Raw genomic sequence first — 17,541 nt, forward strand, 5'->3', positions numbered from 1 at the left:
ATGTAGGGACCCAGCATCTGGCTGGTTTCAAGTGACCTCATGACCTCAGTAACCTGATCCCTGACCACAGGACTCATCTCAGTCCTCATTGGCTACAGTAACATTTCACCCAGAGGTGTGAAAATCACACAGAACAAAACCAGAGGAATGTTCTTTGTTCCTTCTCTTTCGACTCTTTCTTCTCATCTGCTCATCTCTCCCGACGTGTGAGAGGTGAGCTGCTGCGCTCTCTCTGCTCTTCATCTCCTCAACCCAGGCTGACCTGGTTGAGGTGAACGGCTCTCAAGTCCAGAACTTGCAAAACAGTTCTGGTTCTGATCAATGGCCTGTTAGGAAACAGCCATTGCAACCAAGGAACCAAACGGCAGACGACGCGAGTGCTCTGCCCTTTCCACCAGCTAACTTCAAGCTATCAAGCAAAGAAGTTAGCACCAAACTAACAGCAAAGACGACCTCTTTGACTTGGAACCACAACTTCAACACATGGAATCACAAACCCTTTTCTTCCATGGATTGGTAACGTACTGGGCCTTAGCATTAGCAATCGCACATGGCTGAGCAAGACAGTCCAACTTTGATTTCTAGAAAGTACTTGTATTGATTTGGTTTAATGTTATTCATTGAGTTTGACTGTGGTGATTTATCTGTATTTGATTTTTGGGTAACTGGCTTCGCCACATCTGATGTGTTTAGTTTATGCTTCACATAGACAAGGTCTTGCATGCAACTAACCATCTTTTCTAACCCACTGCATATCTAACACACATAAAGATCACATACAGAAACTGTGAATTAGTTAAACATAAACATACAGCTTCAGATAATCTTAACCCCACATCACCCCCCCCTCTCTGTCCTTCTTCTCAGAAGAACAAAGAGGTCATGTGGTGACATGCTGATAGCCATCTTTGATTCCGCCATCTTTGTAGTTTTACAGTGCCCGCCATTTTGTTTGTAGGCCATACAGACATTTTGAGACAAGAACCCATCTTGTTTCCCCCCCCTCTCTCTCTCTCACACACACACACACACACCCACACCCACACACACATACACACTGTGTTTGGTTTGTTTAGTTTAGTTATTTAGTTAGATTAATATTGTGTTGTGAACCTTTATTAACTTGTAAATAAATGTTTGTGGAATATACATGCTGGTCTCTTTAATGTTGCACAAGAGTGAATACTGCCAACCTCTGCTATGTCAAGAACTCCGATATCCTTCAACCTTTACTATCTATTTTGGTTATAGTTATTAATTTAATTATTAATCAACGTTCCAAATTGATAGTTTAGCATATATAATGAGACTATATTAACGTTTTGGTCATTGGTCCCTGATTCCAGGGTGGTGCCCCGTTTATTATTAATGTTTATTGATAATCTTTATTAATATTAATAATTATATTATTATTTATTAATTAATTTGCTAATAACCAAAACCTACCAAAGTAGAACCCCTACATGAACATAGTGGAGCATTTAGCAGCTAAAAAGCCAGATATATTTTCCCCAGGAGTTGGTGGAGACCAAAACAGAGTTAAAAGTTGAATATTGGGCTTTTATTCATCCGTTGGACACAAACACGACTCCAAATGCGCATGTTCCTCCATGCCTGCTGAATTTTTGTAAATAGGCAACTGTTTGCCAACACATCCTCATACAACGGTTCGTATGATATCTTACAAAAATATTCCTAATTTTTCGTGCGTTTTCCTACAGATGTCCAGCAACACATGTCAATTTCTGCTTGTTACATGCATACAGACTTTTCAAAGTAAACTTCCGTCTTCACAGGAAACAACATGGTTAGGTTCAGACAATAAAACTAATTAGTTAGGTTTAGGAAAAGATCATGGTTTGAGTTAAAGTGGCGTAACTCAAGTACGGACGTTACGTGACAAATAAATCAACGTTAACTTCTCGTGTCACACGGGGTACCGACACCGGGTGTTTTTTGACCCACCCATCCACACCGACTTCCTCCCCATGCGGCGTGTATCGCTCTTTATGCTTCCTGGTTCACCATTATGTGGATAACATTCTAATTTATTTTTGTGGATATTATCCGAGTTTCAGTGCATTAACTTTTCGTAGGTGAGTTCCGAATGGTGTATAAGAACAACTTGCATGTAGCCATCAACCTAAAGGTGATGATATGTCTGTGTTGTATTTACATCTTGTTTCAGTTGCCCCCTAGTGGCTCAAACATAATTCTTTCTTTTTTGAAGAATTACTGGCTGGGATAAGAAATTTTAACGTTACTGAGTCAGCTGTCCAGACCTGATTCTGTATTATCCGTGTATTAAATACATTATCTAGGATCTTGTGAAGGTGCCCTGGCATACATTGTATTATCAATAAAAACCTGCATACTTTCATTCTTCACTTCATTTGTCATCTTAGCATTTTGGCTGTTCTCTGCCTGCTTTATCACTTTAAGTGAGAGATCTATCTGAGGCTGGAGTTTTTCATATTAAACTCCACATGTATAAGGTGCAATAGGGACAGAGAATCTCATGGTAACTAATCAAAATGTATACTAAATAGTAGGGGCAGTAATATTGTATTAACATGTGACAGTATACAAGGCTTTTAGCTGTGCATTTTAGGTTGAAAGTGAGCGAGATGAGTGCAGACAGTCATGTTTGTGCAAGCAAAAATAAACTGTGGCATACAGTAAATAACAAAATGAGGGAATGAGGTGTATTGTACAGCGTGTGCATACAGTACAATTGTATTTTGCACAGTCCATCAGGTAAATTGTCACTGTGGTGTTTATATTTTGTTGGCACACCATTCATAGAAATTGTTCCCACAGAAAACCTGCAATTTATCATCCCTTTTACACACACGCACACACACACACACACACACACACACACACACACACACACCTTAACACTCCCCCTCTTTATGTTACTTGTAAAGTATGAGGCTGTGCAATTTCATGTTAACAAACAATAATTTCAAGAGTATCCCGGGGGAGGTTATACACACCACTTTCATTTTTGATTACAGTAACTATTAGCACTACCACATAACATAATTACCCTCATGGATTCAAAGAAGTGGGAGCTCTTAATTATTCAGGAATGCTCAGTGAATATAAGCACCTATAGAGGGAAGCAGAGAACGGTAATTTTGAAAGTGGATGACAGAAATATCCTGGGTGGGAAACATCTTAATTGTAGGTCACAGCCATCCACAAATCCATGTTTTTTTAGTTACACCCAGGCTATAAAAAGAGTGTGATGTTGAAGTGAATAAACTCTCAGATAGTAAAATATGTTGTTAATTACAATGTTATTCATACAATTTTCTGCAGATGATCAATATTTAACGACATGTTCATCTCTCACAGAACTACAGAGCCGAGGCTTTCATCAGACAAAACATGGAGCTGCTTCAGTGACAGTGAACTGCAGACACTTTTCTTCTTTAGCCAGCAGTCATGAACCATAAAATCTGACTGTGTTTCTGTAAAAATCAAGTAACCGTCACTGTCCACAATGTGCCCTTTCATTTACTGTCACTGGAGAAAAAATCCAGGGTGACGCTGTCTTGGTTTTCTTGTTTCTAGCTGTGGGAGAGACTTGTTCAGAGTCACAAATCTGCACTGATCTGTCAAAGTGTGTTTGAATGAATGCTGCCTTCACAGGATGTCGGAAATGCTGGATCTACAACTGCACACGGCAGAAAGACAATTATAAAGCCGTGAAAGTGGAACGCTCATGTTGCCAAAATGTGGCATTTGTGGGGCTCAGATCACAGAGGTCATGTCAACAACTAAGGTCAAAGTTAATTATATTGTATATACAGTAGTATATACCATCAAAATTAGACCATGTTTTCATTATCAGTATGTGTTTGAACTTAAAGGTGCTAAATTTGATATCCAGAGCATAAATATAGCAGCAAACAACTATTTGCTATGTAAAGATATAGTGGAGTAATGTCTACCTGAGCAGAGAATGAAGTCGCTCTCCTTCTGTGTGTGCTGTAATCTGTGCTTCTCCTTGCTTTGTTGACATCGCCAGGTTGGCCACGCATGCCCCGCTGGCTAGCTCACGACCACTGCTCTGCACTGCGCTCATACAGCGGTTACAGCTGATAACACCGTCCCGACCAGCAGCATCGTCGCAAAAGCGTAGCACCCACCATCCCGTTCCCCCCACTGTTAGCTTTGTCAGCACCTTCGCCTTTGTTTGCACTGTTAGCGCTGTTTGCTGCGAGCCGTACGACTCGCTGTCGCCATGTTGAGAGCTGTTGAGAGTCAGTTTAGTTCCTTTCAATTATTGTACATTGCACTGATGTGGCATCCTTACACATAGTATTGCTTTTAATCAAAGTAATTATAATGCACATATGACAGACAGTGGGCATGCTTTAAAGGCACCGTGTGTAGGATTAGGCGGCAGATAGTGGTGTGGTTGTAGACTTCAACCTACTGAATACCCCCCCACTCACTCCTCCCTTTCCAAGACTGCCGTAAAGTGAGACGCAAAGTGCAAAACCGTGGTAACGCCATTCGCCTCGCTCAGATAACATCCTTACCATAATAACACCACGTTATGAGCAACGGAAGTCAGACGGTGGCCGGCGGTACCACGATTTTGCACTCTGCGGCTCACATTATCGCAGTTTCACAAGCGTGTCGGAGAACTACGGTGGCCTTCTCTCTGGAGCCAGTGTTTGGTTTGTCCGTTCTGGGCTACTGTAGCAATGGCGGAACACGGCTTATTTAGATATGAAGAGCTCATTCCAAGCTAACGAAAACACATTCTTAGTTTTGGGTGATTATACACTAATGAAAACATAGTTATATTCCATTTCTGCTAATAGATCCCCCAAAATGCTACACACTGGACCTTTTAATGTTCCTTTTCTATAATGTAAAAGCTAAATCAAGCCTCCGCTGTGGTCAGGGCTAACACACTCCTCTCACTTCTACAGGATCATTAAGCTCTCAGCGTCTTTACAGCCTTCAGAAAACCATTTCCTTCAAATGATGTATTTCATAACTGAGCCAATCTGTGAAAGAGACACAACTGAACTTTTATCCTGAATCTTAATGCCTTAGCAGAAAATCTTTGCACAACTCCTGTGACAGGAAACGTAGCTAAAAACACTAATAATGTTTCAGTTGAATTCAGGTGTACCAGTAAGCCAGCATGCAAAATAGCCCAGCAACACCTAAATGCCACGTCGCCATTATTATTGTCAATTACTGGTAGTTGCACATGGGTTTGACATGTCAAACTAACTCAGCAAGTGTAGGCTACACCTACACACACACGGGTATTTTCAGTCATTGTGGTTTATTAGGCTCCTGCTCAGGTTGAAGTTATGCTGGGAATAAATGATGTATCCAATCTTTATGTAGGCAATTTGTCCCACTCTAACAAGTACAACCAAACTCAAAGCAAAGTGAGACGGATGTCCTGAGAAGAGGTCTAATCAGGCAAAGTAAGTGAAGTCTGAAGACACCTGTGTGGGTGTACCATGGGCTTGAAGGGATCTTCATAATTTAAGTAACTTTAAATGAAGTTTGACTTTAGTGAAGACTGGTCACGAGTCCTTGCCAAAAACTGAGACAGTATCAAAATATGTGGGTGAAAAAGGTTTTGATAAGTTGTTCCTTGTGGCTTCTCAACGCGGAATCCAACTGAGCATGTTTCTAACTGGAATACATCGAGGTTAAATCATTAAAACTGTTCTCTACTATAGGTTACTGTACAGCGGGTCCACACAGTGTCACTGTCAGGGACTTAAAGTGTGAGCCCTGACTGGCCTTTTTCACCACAGACAGTTTGACTTGACATTGCAAGAAAAGCACAGGTGTTATTTAACATAACGATGGTGCCAAATCCAGAGACCACTGGCTTACTGGGAGACCTAAAAGGAGTAGAGTCGTTAATTACTGCAATTATACACTTGTGCCTTTCCTACTATGACAAGACAAAATGACAGGTATGTCAAGGTTTAGGACTTTAAGTCTTTGTCCTTGATATTGCAACTAGAGGAGGACTTTACATTACATATTGTGTTTTTTAGGCTGATTCGTTGTGTTTGTTTAGCAGTGTGGTAGTGTGGTCTTTGAAACAGCATTTAGATCACATGGTGGGATAATATTTACATAGGCTATATCTGAAGAGTTAGCCGAAATGAGCAAATTAGTGAAAAAGTTGGCTTTCTGGTGTCTAGTCAAAACAGATTAAGAGGGTTGGGTGGAGTTTAGGGAAGTGTCTGTTAGTTGGTGGACAGAAAATTAATCTGCAGCTATTTTTCAAACAAAAAGGCCAAACATTTGCTGGTTGCAGCTTGTCAATTGGGATGATTTGCTGCTTTGCTCTGTCTTATGTTGTTGTGTTCTATTACGTAAAATATACATAAACCTAAGGAATCCATTGGTAACAACCATGGCATACTAACTTGTCGGGAAATAGCGCTCCAAACTTGCTCTAAATGTTGGCGAGGAAAAACTGGCATGGCCATTTTCAAAGGGGTCCCTTGACCTCTGACCTCCAGTTATGTGAATGTAAATGGGTTCTATGGGTACCCACGAGTCTCCCCTTTACAGACATGCCCACTTTATGATAATCACATGCAGTTTGGGGAAGTCATAGTCAAGTCAGCACACTGACACACTGACAGCTGTTGTTGGGCTGCAGTTTGCCATGTTATGATTGAGCAAATCTTTTTATGCTAAATGCAGTACCTGTGAGGGTTTCTGGACAATATATGTAATTGTTTTGTGTTGTTAATTTATTTCCAGTAATAAATATATACATACGTTTGCATAAAGCAGCATATTTGCCCACTCGAATGATGATGAGAGTATTAAATACTTGACAAATCTCCCTTTAAGGTACATTTTGAACAGATAAAAAAAAGTGTGATTAATTTGCAATTAATCACGATTAACTATGAACAATAATGTGATTAATCATGATTAAATATTTTAATCTACTGACATTGATTAAAAAAAAATATAATAATATATATTATATTAATATATTTTAGGACAAAACAACACAAGAGGACCACGACGAAGGCATTTTATCAGTTTTTGTTTAATATTTATGATATTTATTCAATATAATTTATTAACCAAGCAATTAATCGACAAAGTAATCATTAATGAAAATAATCCTGACCTCAGTATTTCTAAAACCCTGTCTACAGCCCTGTTAAAGTTCCTCTCTGTGTATAAATTGCAGTTCTGAACTAACTCTACAATGCCAGTTGTAACAGGAGTTTTACCAGAGCACTTGAAGGCAGCAGCAGTGAGCCCGTCCACTCGTTGCTTAGTGAACTCCTCATCCCGCCAGCAGAGCGCGTTCCTGCGCCTCGTACAGAGTAACAGAGAGCTGGAGGGGGGTACCTCCTCTCAGAGAGAACAAACCCACTCCCCGTTCTGCCTGAAACTGTGGAAAGGAAAAGCCCTGTTGTTGTTGTGTTTTTGTACCACTGATAGAGAGCCCATGCACTGCGAGCTTCCTCCACCGCCTCCACCTCCACTACCGCTCACAGGACTCTCCCAGGATGCTGTCGAACAACCCGCACATCGGACACAAAGTGGCCGGCTGCTTCATTCTGCTCTCCCTCTGTAAGTAAACACTTTACTCTTTACTCATGTCAGCACCGACAGCCTCCACAGTTAGTTAGCAGGGTGTATTGAAGCTGTGTTGAAGCTTTGCAAAGAAGCGACAGTGTAGAGCTAAATATTTCCAGCTGCGAGCCGAGCCGAGCTGTGAGTGTTATATTTCCAGAAGTGTTTGAGAAGTCTGCGCGGCGGAGCCATGATTCAACTCAACTTCCTGAGGAGTTGAAAGGCGATTCGCACGGTTCTGGTTTGCAGTGTAAGTTCATGCAGACCACTGACTGTAAGTTTACATCAGAGTTAATCTCAGGGAACTGTTGGAAAGTCCTCTCCTGTTGGAATCACTGCTCAAATCTGCTCCCAAGAAGTAGCTTCTTCTTCTTCCTGACACATCGACGTCGCTCTATAGTGGGAGTGAAGCCCCGAGGATGAATGCACCTCAGGCTACAGATATACTGTAAGAAGCTTTACCACCAAGTCAAATATATCAGTCAGTCTGGGTGTGCACCAGGAATCTAGCAACAAAAGTAGGAAGAGTCATATAGTGGTTTATTCCTCTTTTTGTTGCCATATAAAGGGGAACAATCATAATCCTACCAGCTAAAGAGTGTCATTGTACTTTTTCTTTTCTTTTCTTTTTTTAAACAGTGACATTTGCTGCAGGAATATGTATCAATGTGGATATATTACATATTTTTCCTACCTTCCATGGAGTTGATTACTTAATTGGAGAAATAATTAAGAGCTTAAATGTCAAATAATTAAGGTGAAATTAATTTCACAGGAATAAAAAAAGCATGTTTAAAACACTACAGGGCATTACACATGCTGTGTCTATCATCATCATTAAGAATAGAGATCTCTCTACAGGCAGTATGTCCATGCATATGCTCGGCACATACAGAATACACTCAGGGATGTGTCATCATGTCCATTGGGTGGGGTGCAGCACACAATGTGTGGCTGCAGCTGTGAAGAGAATTACAGTGGGTGACCAATATCGCATTGGTCCTGCGTACTATATGTGGATGTCCTCCTGAACAGTGAGAGATAAATGCTGAGCGAAGGAGACTCTGCCTGCCTTGCTGGGACTGAAAATTGTCACTGTAATAATAAAAAAAAAAAAAATGCTAGAATACACAAATATTTTAGTACTGCAAGACAGGGCAACAACTGCCTGGGTAAATAACACAGGCAATAATGAAATGCTGTCGTGTTCATGACCACAAACAGATAAGGCTAACAGAGTATCTATGAATCTTAATGCTGCAAGAAATTGCCTTCGGTCACACTGATTTATTATTAATTGGATTCAACCTACAGTAGGATAATCAGGTTATTTTTTGATAATGAAATCATAAAAACAAAGTGTTTTATCATTTGGGAGGAAAGGAAGGGAGGTGTAATGATGACTTTAGAGTCATAAACACACACAATACATAATCGTAGAAGGATAGATTTTACGCACTATTGTTTACATGCAAATCATTCATAAAGTGAATCGTAGAAGAGCCTCTGGAGCTTTCCAGTCCACTTCCTCTGTGAATGAAGTCACTTAGATCATTGGCTAAGTGATTTATCAGTGGCTGCCATGCATTTATGAAGCTGCTCTCATTTCCTTTCATTTGGCACTGAGTCTTTCCATGCGAAGTACTCTGAAGATTTCTTCATACCATTGCGTTTCCGATGTTTATTTTTTCTCGGATCCAATTAAATATTATGTATTTTCTTGCTATGAAATGAAGTTTATTTAGCAACTTAGATCATCAAGATTCTAAGACTCCTGCTTTGAATGTTCCAATAAAATCTGCCCAGGATCTTTACAAATATACTGTTTATACAAAGCGATTTTAGAACAGTCCCAAAAACAATGCATATAAGTTCCATCTGACACTTTGGATTTAGTAAACAGAGGGGATCTGCTGTGTTGTCTGTGTAGTATCCGATATTGCTTTTCCTTAAATCTATATCACAGAAAAAGGGAGCGAGAGGCTCGGATACATTCTTCCCTCCTACCCTTTTCCCATCGTTCCACCACTTTATCTATATTTTGCTCATTATTGCTCAAGAAGTTGTCATAAATATGTGAAATAAAACCCTGTTTCTTGTGTAGTGGATAATAGATTCCTCAAGTGACCCAAGAAGGGTCTTGTTCTGACCAATTTAGACCATTTCAAAGGACAGTAAGAACATCATTATCATCAAACAAATCTCCTATCACTCTGATACCTCGATCATGTCATGAACGAAAAATAGCACTATTAATTCCTGGCTGGAGTAAGTTCCTGTTGTTTATAAGCGGAGTTAAATATGAAGAAGTATTTTTTCTACTGGTAAAGTTTATAATTTCTCGCCGAACCCTAATTGAATTTGTTAATATTGGATTGTCTCTTGCCCTAGAGCGTGGTCTCTTGACACTTGTGAGCTCTCCTATTAATAAGGGAGCACATTCCCAGGCCTCGAGGTTCTGGTCCCCCCTTAAAAATAGCAATGAACCCTTTAATAATTCGACTGTGGCAGGTCCAATTATAATATATAATATTTGGGAATGCTAGACCCCCTTTATCTTCACACTTTATCTGTCTTTTTTGTTTTTTTAGCCATGCCATATAACCTTTAGAAGTATCTCTTTAAGGTGCAGTGTGTAGGATTTGGTGCCATCTAGCGGTGAGGGCTCAGATTGCAATCAACTTAAACTCCTCCCGTGTGCCAGCGTGTTAGGATGACTGTGGTGGCTGACGCGAAAACGCAAATGGTCCTATCTAGAGCCAGTGTTTGGTTTGTCCGTTCTGAGCTACTGTAGGAACATGGTGGCCAGCTCCGTGAAGAGGACCTGCCTCCAATGTAGATATAAATGACTCCTTCTAAGCTAACAAAAACACTTATTTTCAGGTGATCATACACTTAAGAAAACATAGTCATTCATATTATATTCCATTTCTGCCAATATATCCCCCTAATTGATGCACACTGTTCCTTTAATCTCCTCAGCTAGTTTGTATAATCACTTTTAACCTACACTTCATCACTCTTTTAGTTTTTCTTCTCTGCTTACACCTGATTATGTGCTTATGTCACGTAAAATAAATCATCTTGGGCTTTTTATTTTCCATAATTATAATTTTTAAATTCTTTGGGAATGTAAGAAAAGTTGTCACATATCCTTTAGGATCATCTTTCACTCTCAATTCCTGGTTTCGGGTAAAAAAAAAAAAATCACAGTTTGTCTCAGTTTAATCCATGATTAATAACTGGATAAGGGTGAAATGTTGTATTTCAGCTCTCCTGAAGATGTTGCACATTGAACAAAAAGGTATACTTCAGGGCTACTATTCAAGCTTGTCTGGGCAGTATAGGGAGCCAGGGTCACTGCTGCAATCCACCAGTACCCTGTGCAATGAATGCTGTTTTTGGCACCGGGTCAAGCACGTTTAGTTGGGCATCAGACTCTGACAAGGCTGCTTGTCTGCTCCCCCTGTATGTAATATTCATGGACTGAACATCAAGGCGTAGCCAAGGTCTGGAGAGTGTCCAGTTTGGTGACATTAGGGTGCCACCTCTGCTGTTTTTCAATGATGTCGTTCATGAGGCTTCAACAGACTGTCATTTCTGATGTGCACTGGAGCGGTCTGAGTGTGACGCAGTCGGAATGAGGAGCAGCACCTCCAAGTTGGAGGCTACAGCACTCTTCTTTCTGAATCCTCATGGGCTGCATTGCAATCGTGGCACTTGTGGTAGCTCCACAAAATCTGCATGTGGTTGTTGATATAGGGATACTACAATGGTGTAAGGTATTTGGGGAAGAGAGAGTGTAGGGCTGTCGCGGTGAAGGAATTTCCCCTGTGGTGATAAGGATTGGCTCAACCGCACGATATGTGATATTATCGCCTTTTTCTTTTTTTTGTGAATTACTTAATTTATCCTGATTTTAGTGCTCTATAAATAATCTCTATAATTAGGTATACTGTTTCTTTTTAAATGACAACAATAACAGTTTTTAGAGATGTTACAATACCATTTTTCCCTTCCCGATACCGATGATGACACCTGAACTTGTGGTATCGGCCGATACCGAGGACCGATCCGATACCAGCGTGATACAAAAATATATATAGTTATTGTTATTATTATTTGACAGCTGTTTACTACTGACCATGTATGGATGTGATATGATTACTACTACTTTGTTGCATGGTCTGGCTCAGGTTAAACCCTTTGTAAAACATGAACAAAGTATCAAAGAAGAAGAATTGATTTCCGGTTAAACAAATGTATCGGATTGGTGCATATAAGACCCAATCCTGAAGTTTGGGCAGTATCGGACGCATTTCCGATACTGATATCGGTATCGGAATAACTCTTAACAGGTTAAAACTAATTGAACATCTGTTTATTGTTAAATGCAGTACACAGAAGGGCAACGTAGCACAGTGTTTTCTCAGCTGAGACGCTTCGGTTGGTTGCTATGATACGGAATATCTGCAGAAGTAAAAACCGTGGTACATGATTAGAGCGCTTGCTCTGGATGAAGGGAAGGCTGAAGCATGTAGGGAGAGAGGACGAACCCGCCGGTTTATTCATTTCTCCTCCATTGTTGTTGTTGTTGTTGCTCAGCACTTGTAGCCTACATGTAGGATGTGACGGTTGGTCTTTGTGGTATTTGTCCCGCTCCTGCTCCATTGTGATTGGACGGCTGGGTAAAATACGACAGCGATGAGCACAGCAAAAAAAACACCAACTGTGCGGCGCTCAATGCAGAATAAATACTCGTCACGCTGCTGGCATTTGTAGCATAGTGTAAATACGTGGCGCTTCCATTGCAAAGAATTAAAAAAAACTTCACATAGCGGTTGTGGCAGTTGCTCACCATCCCCTGCAGTTGGCTTGTCAATAGCGCTGTATTGCAATAATGCAGTTATTGCGACAGCTTTAACAGAGAACGCTGTACACAAAGTGTAGATATGATTTTTAAAGCAGTTTTTAATGGTGAGTGTGGTGAAACATTACAAATGGCCTATTTATTGCATCTGGAGCTGATCTTCATACTCTGCTACTGAGAAACGTTCCTTGCACCTGTTGGGTCTAAATTTATCACTGAAGTAAAACATGAAGGCTTGGTTGGTTGTTTGGTTGATGACATTTTCATCGCATACTAACAAACAGCATTTCAAAGGTTATAGCTGCTTTTTCATCTTCATGTAAGGTTGCACATCTGGAAAGTTCCAGATTGCCATTTTATCTCTCCATCCCCAGATCCTAATGCACTTCAATTCAAGTGTCTTGGCTTGGGGTTTCACTCAGAAGTGACAATAAGGATTGTGAGATTGATGTGGGTGATGATGGTAAGGAGAGAGAGCTCAGCCACAGAGAAAAGCTCTCAAACAACTGTCTTAGTTCCGAGCACCAGCTGTCACAAGTTTTTGGATAGTGATTGAAGGACTGAGATCACAGACACGAGCAGCCGCGTTGAGATTTCTCTGCCTTGCTGGACGGCCTCACTGTGGGTGAGAGGGCGAGGAGGTCTGTGATTCGAGAGGGCTTCAGGGTCCAGCTGCTGCTGAGGCACAAACACACTGAAAGGAGCCTGCCGAAGTGGATCAGGCTCTGGGTAAAGATGAAGAACGAATGGATGGATGGAGGGCTTACTCCTGATATCAATATGAGTCATAAGTAGAACATTTTAATTTAACTTCCATTATCTGGGTGTTACAGTAGATGCCACTCTATCATGGACTCCTCATAAATAATTTATTTGTAGGAAGATACAGCAGCACATTAACTTTCTTTGTAGACTAAGATCTTTTGGGGCCAGTAGCCAAATTATCTCCCTGTTTTTTAAATCAGTGATTCAGAGTGTCGCGCTGTACTGCAGTACAGCCTGGCTGTGAAACTTAAAACTAAACTACGTCATCAAATCCAAATTTGTGCGAAGATTATTGGCACACTCCTTTCAAGCAACTCACAACAAGAACATGCTCAGACTTGCTAACTGTAGTTTCTTGCGGAGAAAAACGAAGAATACCAACTTCTGCCCTCCAATAGGCAATTTTGAGTCCCATCATTTAAACGCAACAGGCTGAAGAATTATTTTATAGTCTTTTATCAGTCTATCCTGTTGCCAAACCAAAAACTGTGTGCTGCTACAAACGGTCTGAATCCAGAGGATATAATGTGATATGTCTAATTGTCATAACTGTTTGAATGCATTTTGTACGTCTACAAAGACGTGTTGTATGTGTAAATGTATATTTAACCTTTATGTAAATTTCTTGGAACAGAACTGCCTAAGGATGCAAAATTAATTTCAGTGCAAACTGACAATAAAGTTGTATCGTATTGTACTTATCATATTAGACAAAGACAAGCAAAACATCTTCACATTAGAGCAACTGGAACCAGAAATTTTTTCGCATCAATTATCAAAATTGTTGGCAATGGATTTTTAAGCAATTTTTGAATCAGCGTGATCAAGTACTTAGATTTTTCAGGTAAAAAGAGTTTGCGAGTGAATGACAGCTGCCTATGTTGAATGAACAGCCAATAGGAACGCTCTCTCTCTCTCTGAAATGACCTGTGATTGGTCAAAGTCTCCCGTCACGGGCGAGATTTTCTAAAGCCTGAAAACAGAGCAATGAGGAGGTTCAGAAGTCTAGTTTTCTCTCCGAACACTTGATTTATAATGTGCTGAAAGGTTATTATGACATTTTTGCCCAGTGATGCCAAAAACATGCTGCCTACTGCAGGTTTAAGTGGTACTAAAGACCTAATAGTGTTTTGCCTTTCCCTGTAAATGGACGTTTTGCCAGGCATCTTTATAAAATGAATGTGTATAACACGAATGTGTTCAGTCACTGACGGTAACATTTGGTGTTCACAATGTGGCCACTGTAGTGAATGTTTTGTAATTCATGCAGTCAAGTTAGAAAGGAAGGCAGTTTGTATGCATATTTGAGATATATTGTAGATCAATTAACACCATACACCATGTTTAACTGTTTAATTTATCACTAATGGTGTAAATGAATATGTTTTATTAAAAAGCACCTTTCAATACACTTGAAAATGTAGCATATTAAGCATCCTAAGTTAAAAGAAAAAAAGATTAAGATTAAGTTAACTGTATTTAGATAAAAAAGAGATCATTAAGAGAGAGCTCCAACTGGAAGCAAGACAGTAACTGGGTTAGGAGTTGCCAGCACGGCTTCTAGATGGCTGCTGGCGGTGCTTGAGTGGAAATAAAAAGTTTAGATTTAATATGACACAATGCCAGATGAAGCCCGTGCTTCCTGCATGCCTAACATACAAATCAGATGCATTATTACAATTGTATGTGCAGCGCAAACTGTGTGCCATCTGTGCCTGTTCTTTGAGGAGCTACTTGTATTATAATAGTGTTTGCTGCCTCTGTCACCCCAAAGTGTTTATCCATGAAATAATTATAGAAAGAATTTTGCGATTGCAGATTTTTCGCCAACAATGAAAAATGGGTTAAAGCTGCATTAAGTAATTTTTGATTAATGGGGACCAGAGAGTGGAATCCAAATCTGGCTGTAACAAACCTTGACATACTACATCAACTTATCATCGTCTTACAGTGTGTTCAGACTGAACACAAAGCAAATATTAAAGAAAGCGTGATTACACACAATGGAAAGAAGCAAACGGACATGGATTTATTCTAGGCAACACACATTGAGGTTAAGACAGGTCTGCATGAGCTCAGAGTGGTTCTCATTGAGCTGTGTGCCTCCACTCCGTGAATGCACAGGGACAAGAATAAAAACCGAGAGGGGTCATAGCAGAGAGAATTGGAGTTCTTGATAAGTTTTGAGATCAGTCCGAGTCTGAGCTGTCACACTGTCAGAGGCACGAACCTTATCGCCTGACAAGAGTGTCCATATAGAACGATTCTGCAAAACCCAGAATAGGTTCAATGACAATGTCTCTTTTTCATCCAATGCCAGCGTTTTAAAAATTCTCACTTTCTGCAGTATCTGTGCACTGTAACTAGGTATGGTCAAGGTCTTGAAAAGTCAATAGACAGAAAGGCAAATTTAAATTGGAACATTTGTGCCGGGTAGCAAACACCCGTCTCCTGCATGAAAGTCTTACCTGCTACACGTTCATACATATACACTATACTTTACACTTTGCTACATAAAAGACAAACTGCTTCCTGCATTGGCACTAAACATTGGCATCATCCAATATGGGCGTAATTATTGGGTTGAAGGTACAATCTGCACACACACATGATCATGTTAAGGCTGACCCACACTAAAAAGATTTTTCAAATCTTAACAGATGTTGAAAATGTGGGAGACCCCACATATAACGACACGTTATGTTAATGTTAACAGTTTTGTTCCTCTAGTGTGTGGTGAGCATCAATTTGGCCAAAACAGCACACCACACACTAACAGATGCCATTCAAGACAAGTCAAAGTTTATTATAGCCCTATATCACAAAGCATGCCACAAAGGGCTGTACATATAATAAAACACACAACAAACGTATATAAGTGATATAAACTACATGCAAAGCATTACAAATGGAAAAGTTAGACACACACAATACTGTATATACAATAAAAACAATAGCAACATGAGCAAACTATACAAAAATGTAGAGAATTTGAAGTTGGATAACCATAATTAGTATTTTAGGCGGGTCTAAGTGAGGTCGAAGGCTGATGCAAAAAGATGTGTTTTGAGTTTACTTTTGAATGATTCAGACTCAAATTCATGAACAGCAAAAGTCCCTACTCTCAAAACCGAAAATCTCTCGCGACCAAACGTGACTCAAGTGTAAATAAATGGGCAGGAAGAATTAGCGATGTTAGTTTTTGCACTACTTTGCACTGAAAATTCATGAAGAAAAAAAAGAAGAAAATACGGATGAAGTCATGGAGACACGTTAAATAAACACTTGTATTGTTGCCACTAATCAACAAGTTGGTCCTCCATTTCCATCCATCTTACTACTACTTTATGCGTCAGGTTTGCATTAGCCGCGGCTGCAATGACTGCGGTTGTTGTCCTTCCTTCTTTAGTCGGTTTGGTTCCCACGTGACTACGTTGTCGGCTGTCCTCGGGGTTCCGCCCACACACAACAGGATATCCGATCATAGATATTGAACATGCTTAATATTTGCGATTTGAAATCAATGCGGCCAGGATGGACTTCCGAGCCGATCGGGGGATGTGAAAACCACTCTTAACATACCTCACTCCGCACGAATATCTGGAAAGATAATCTTTAGAACCATCAAAAAATCAGGGCTTTGCTGACGATTGTCGGGAGGGAGGAATCGGGCCCAAAATCATCTTGATTCTCGTGTAGTGTGTACCCGACATGAGCCAACAGCTGCAGCTAACCTCAGTAGTCGGCACTCTGTGGTGAATGCGGAGTGCAAAAAACTCTGCTGCCATCAAATTTGCATGAATAAAACAAGCTGAAAATTAACTTTGTGTTAAATTTTAACACACCGTAATGGCAGAAACAGGGCGACATGAGAATCCCATTTGAGTCCACTTTGTCACCACCAGTAGAAGTCCGATATTCACTCCCTGCTTTTATCTCACATTTGATTTGCCAACTGTTTGACAGTCCTCACCAGGCACTCTAAGCCATTTTTTGCCATGCAGATAGCATTCGTGTAGTGCTGTGAGCTGCTGTCCATGGATTTTGAAGGGGTTGGTAAGAGCTGAATCCAGGTTTAATAGCCCTCTCTGCTTGGGGGATGTTTGTGCATTGGTCTGGATGGCAGTCCCACCATAAATATCAGCATTGTGAAGCTAACACGATTTTAGCTGTTATTGTCCTTGCCAGATTAAATAAGTTTGTTTTTCAGGACCAGCGCTGCTGCAGCTCGGGCTCTACACTACTCTTCAGTTCCTTTAGTTGTCTCACTTTGCTTTGAACACTCACACATG

At 40.3% G+C, this 17,541-nt stretch overlaps 1 protein-coding gene across 1 annotated transcript in view; it reads left to right on the forward strand.

The window, feature by feature from the left end:
* The first annotated feature begins 7,258 nt into the window (after positions 1–7,258).
* The window catches only part of b3glcta (beta 3-glucosyltransferase a), an 85,012-nt gene continuing 74,729 nt past the window's right edge, over positions 7,259–17,541 (forward strand). The window contains exon 1 of the mRNA XM_074640304.1: positions 7,259–7,611. Coding sequence (XP_074496405.1) covers positions 7,548–7,611 — 64 coding nt within the window. The 5' untranslated portion in view covers positions 7,259–7,547. The remainder of the gene's footprint in view (positions 7,612–17,541) is intronic.

This window comes from Sebastes fasciatus, chromosome 7 (genome assembly GCF_043250625.1).
Source record: "Sebastes fasciatus isolate fSebFas1 chromosome 7, fSebFas1.pri, whole genome shotgun sequence".
In the NCBI taxonomy this organism is placed as follows: domain Eukaryota; kingdom Metazoa; phylum Chordata; class Actinopteri; order Perciformes; family Sebastidae; genus Sebastes; species Sebastes fasciatus.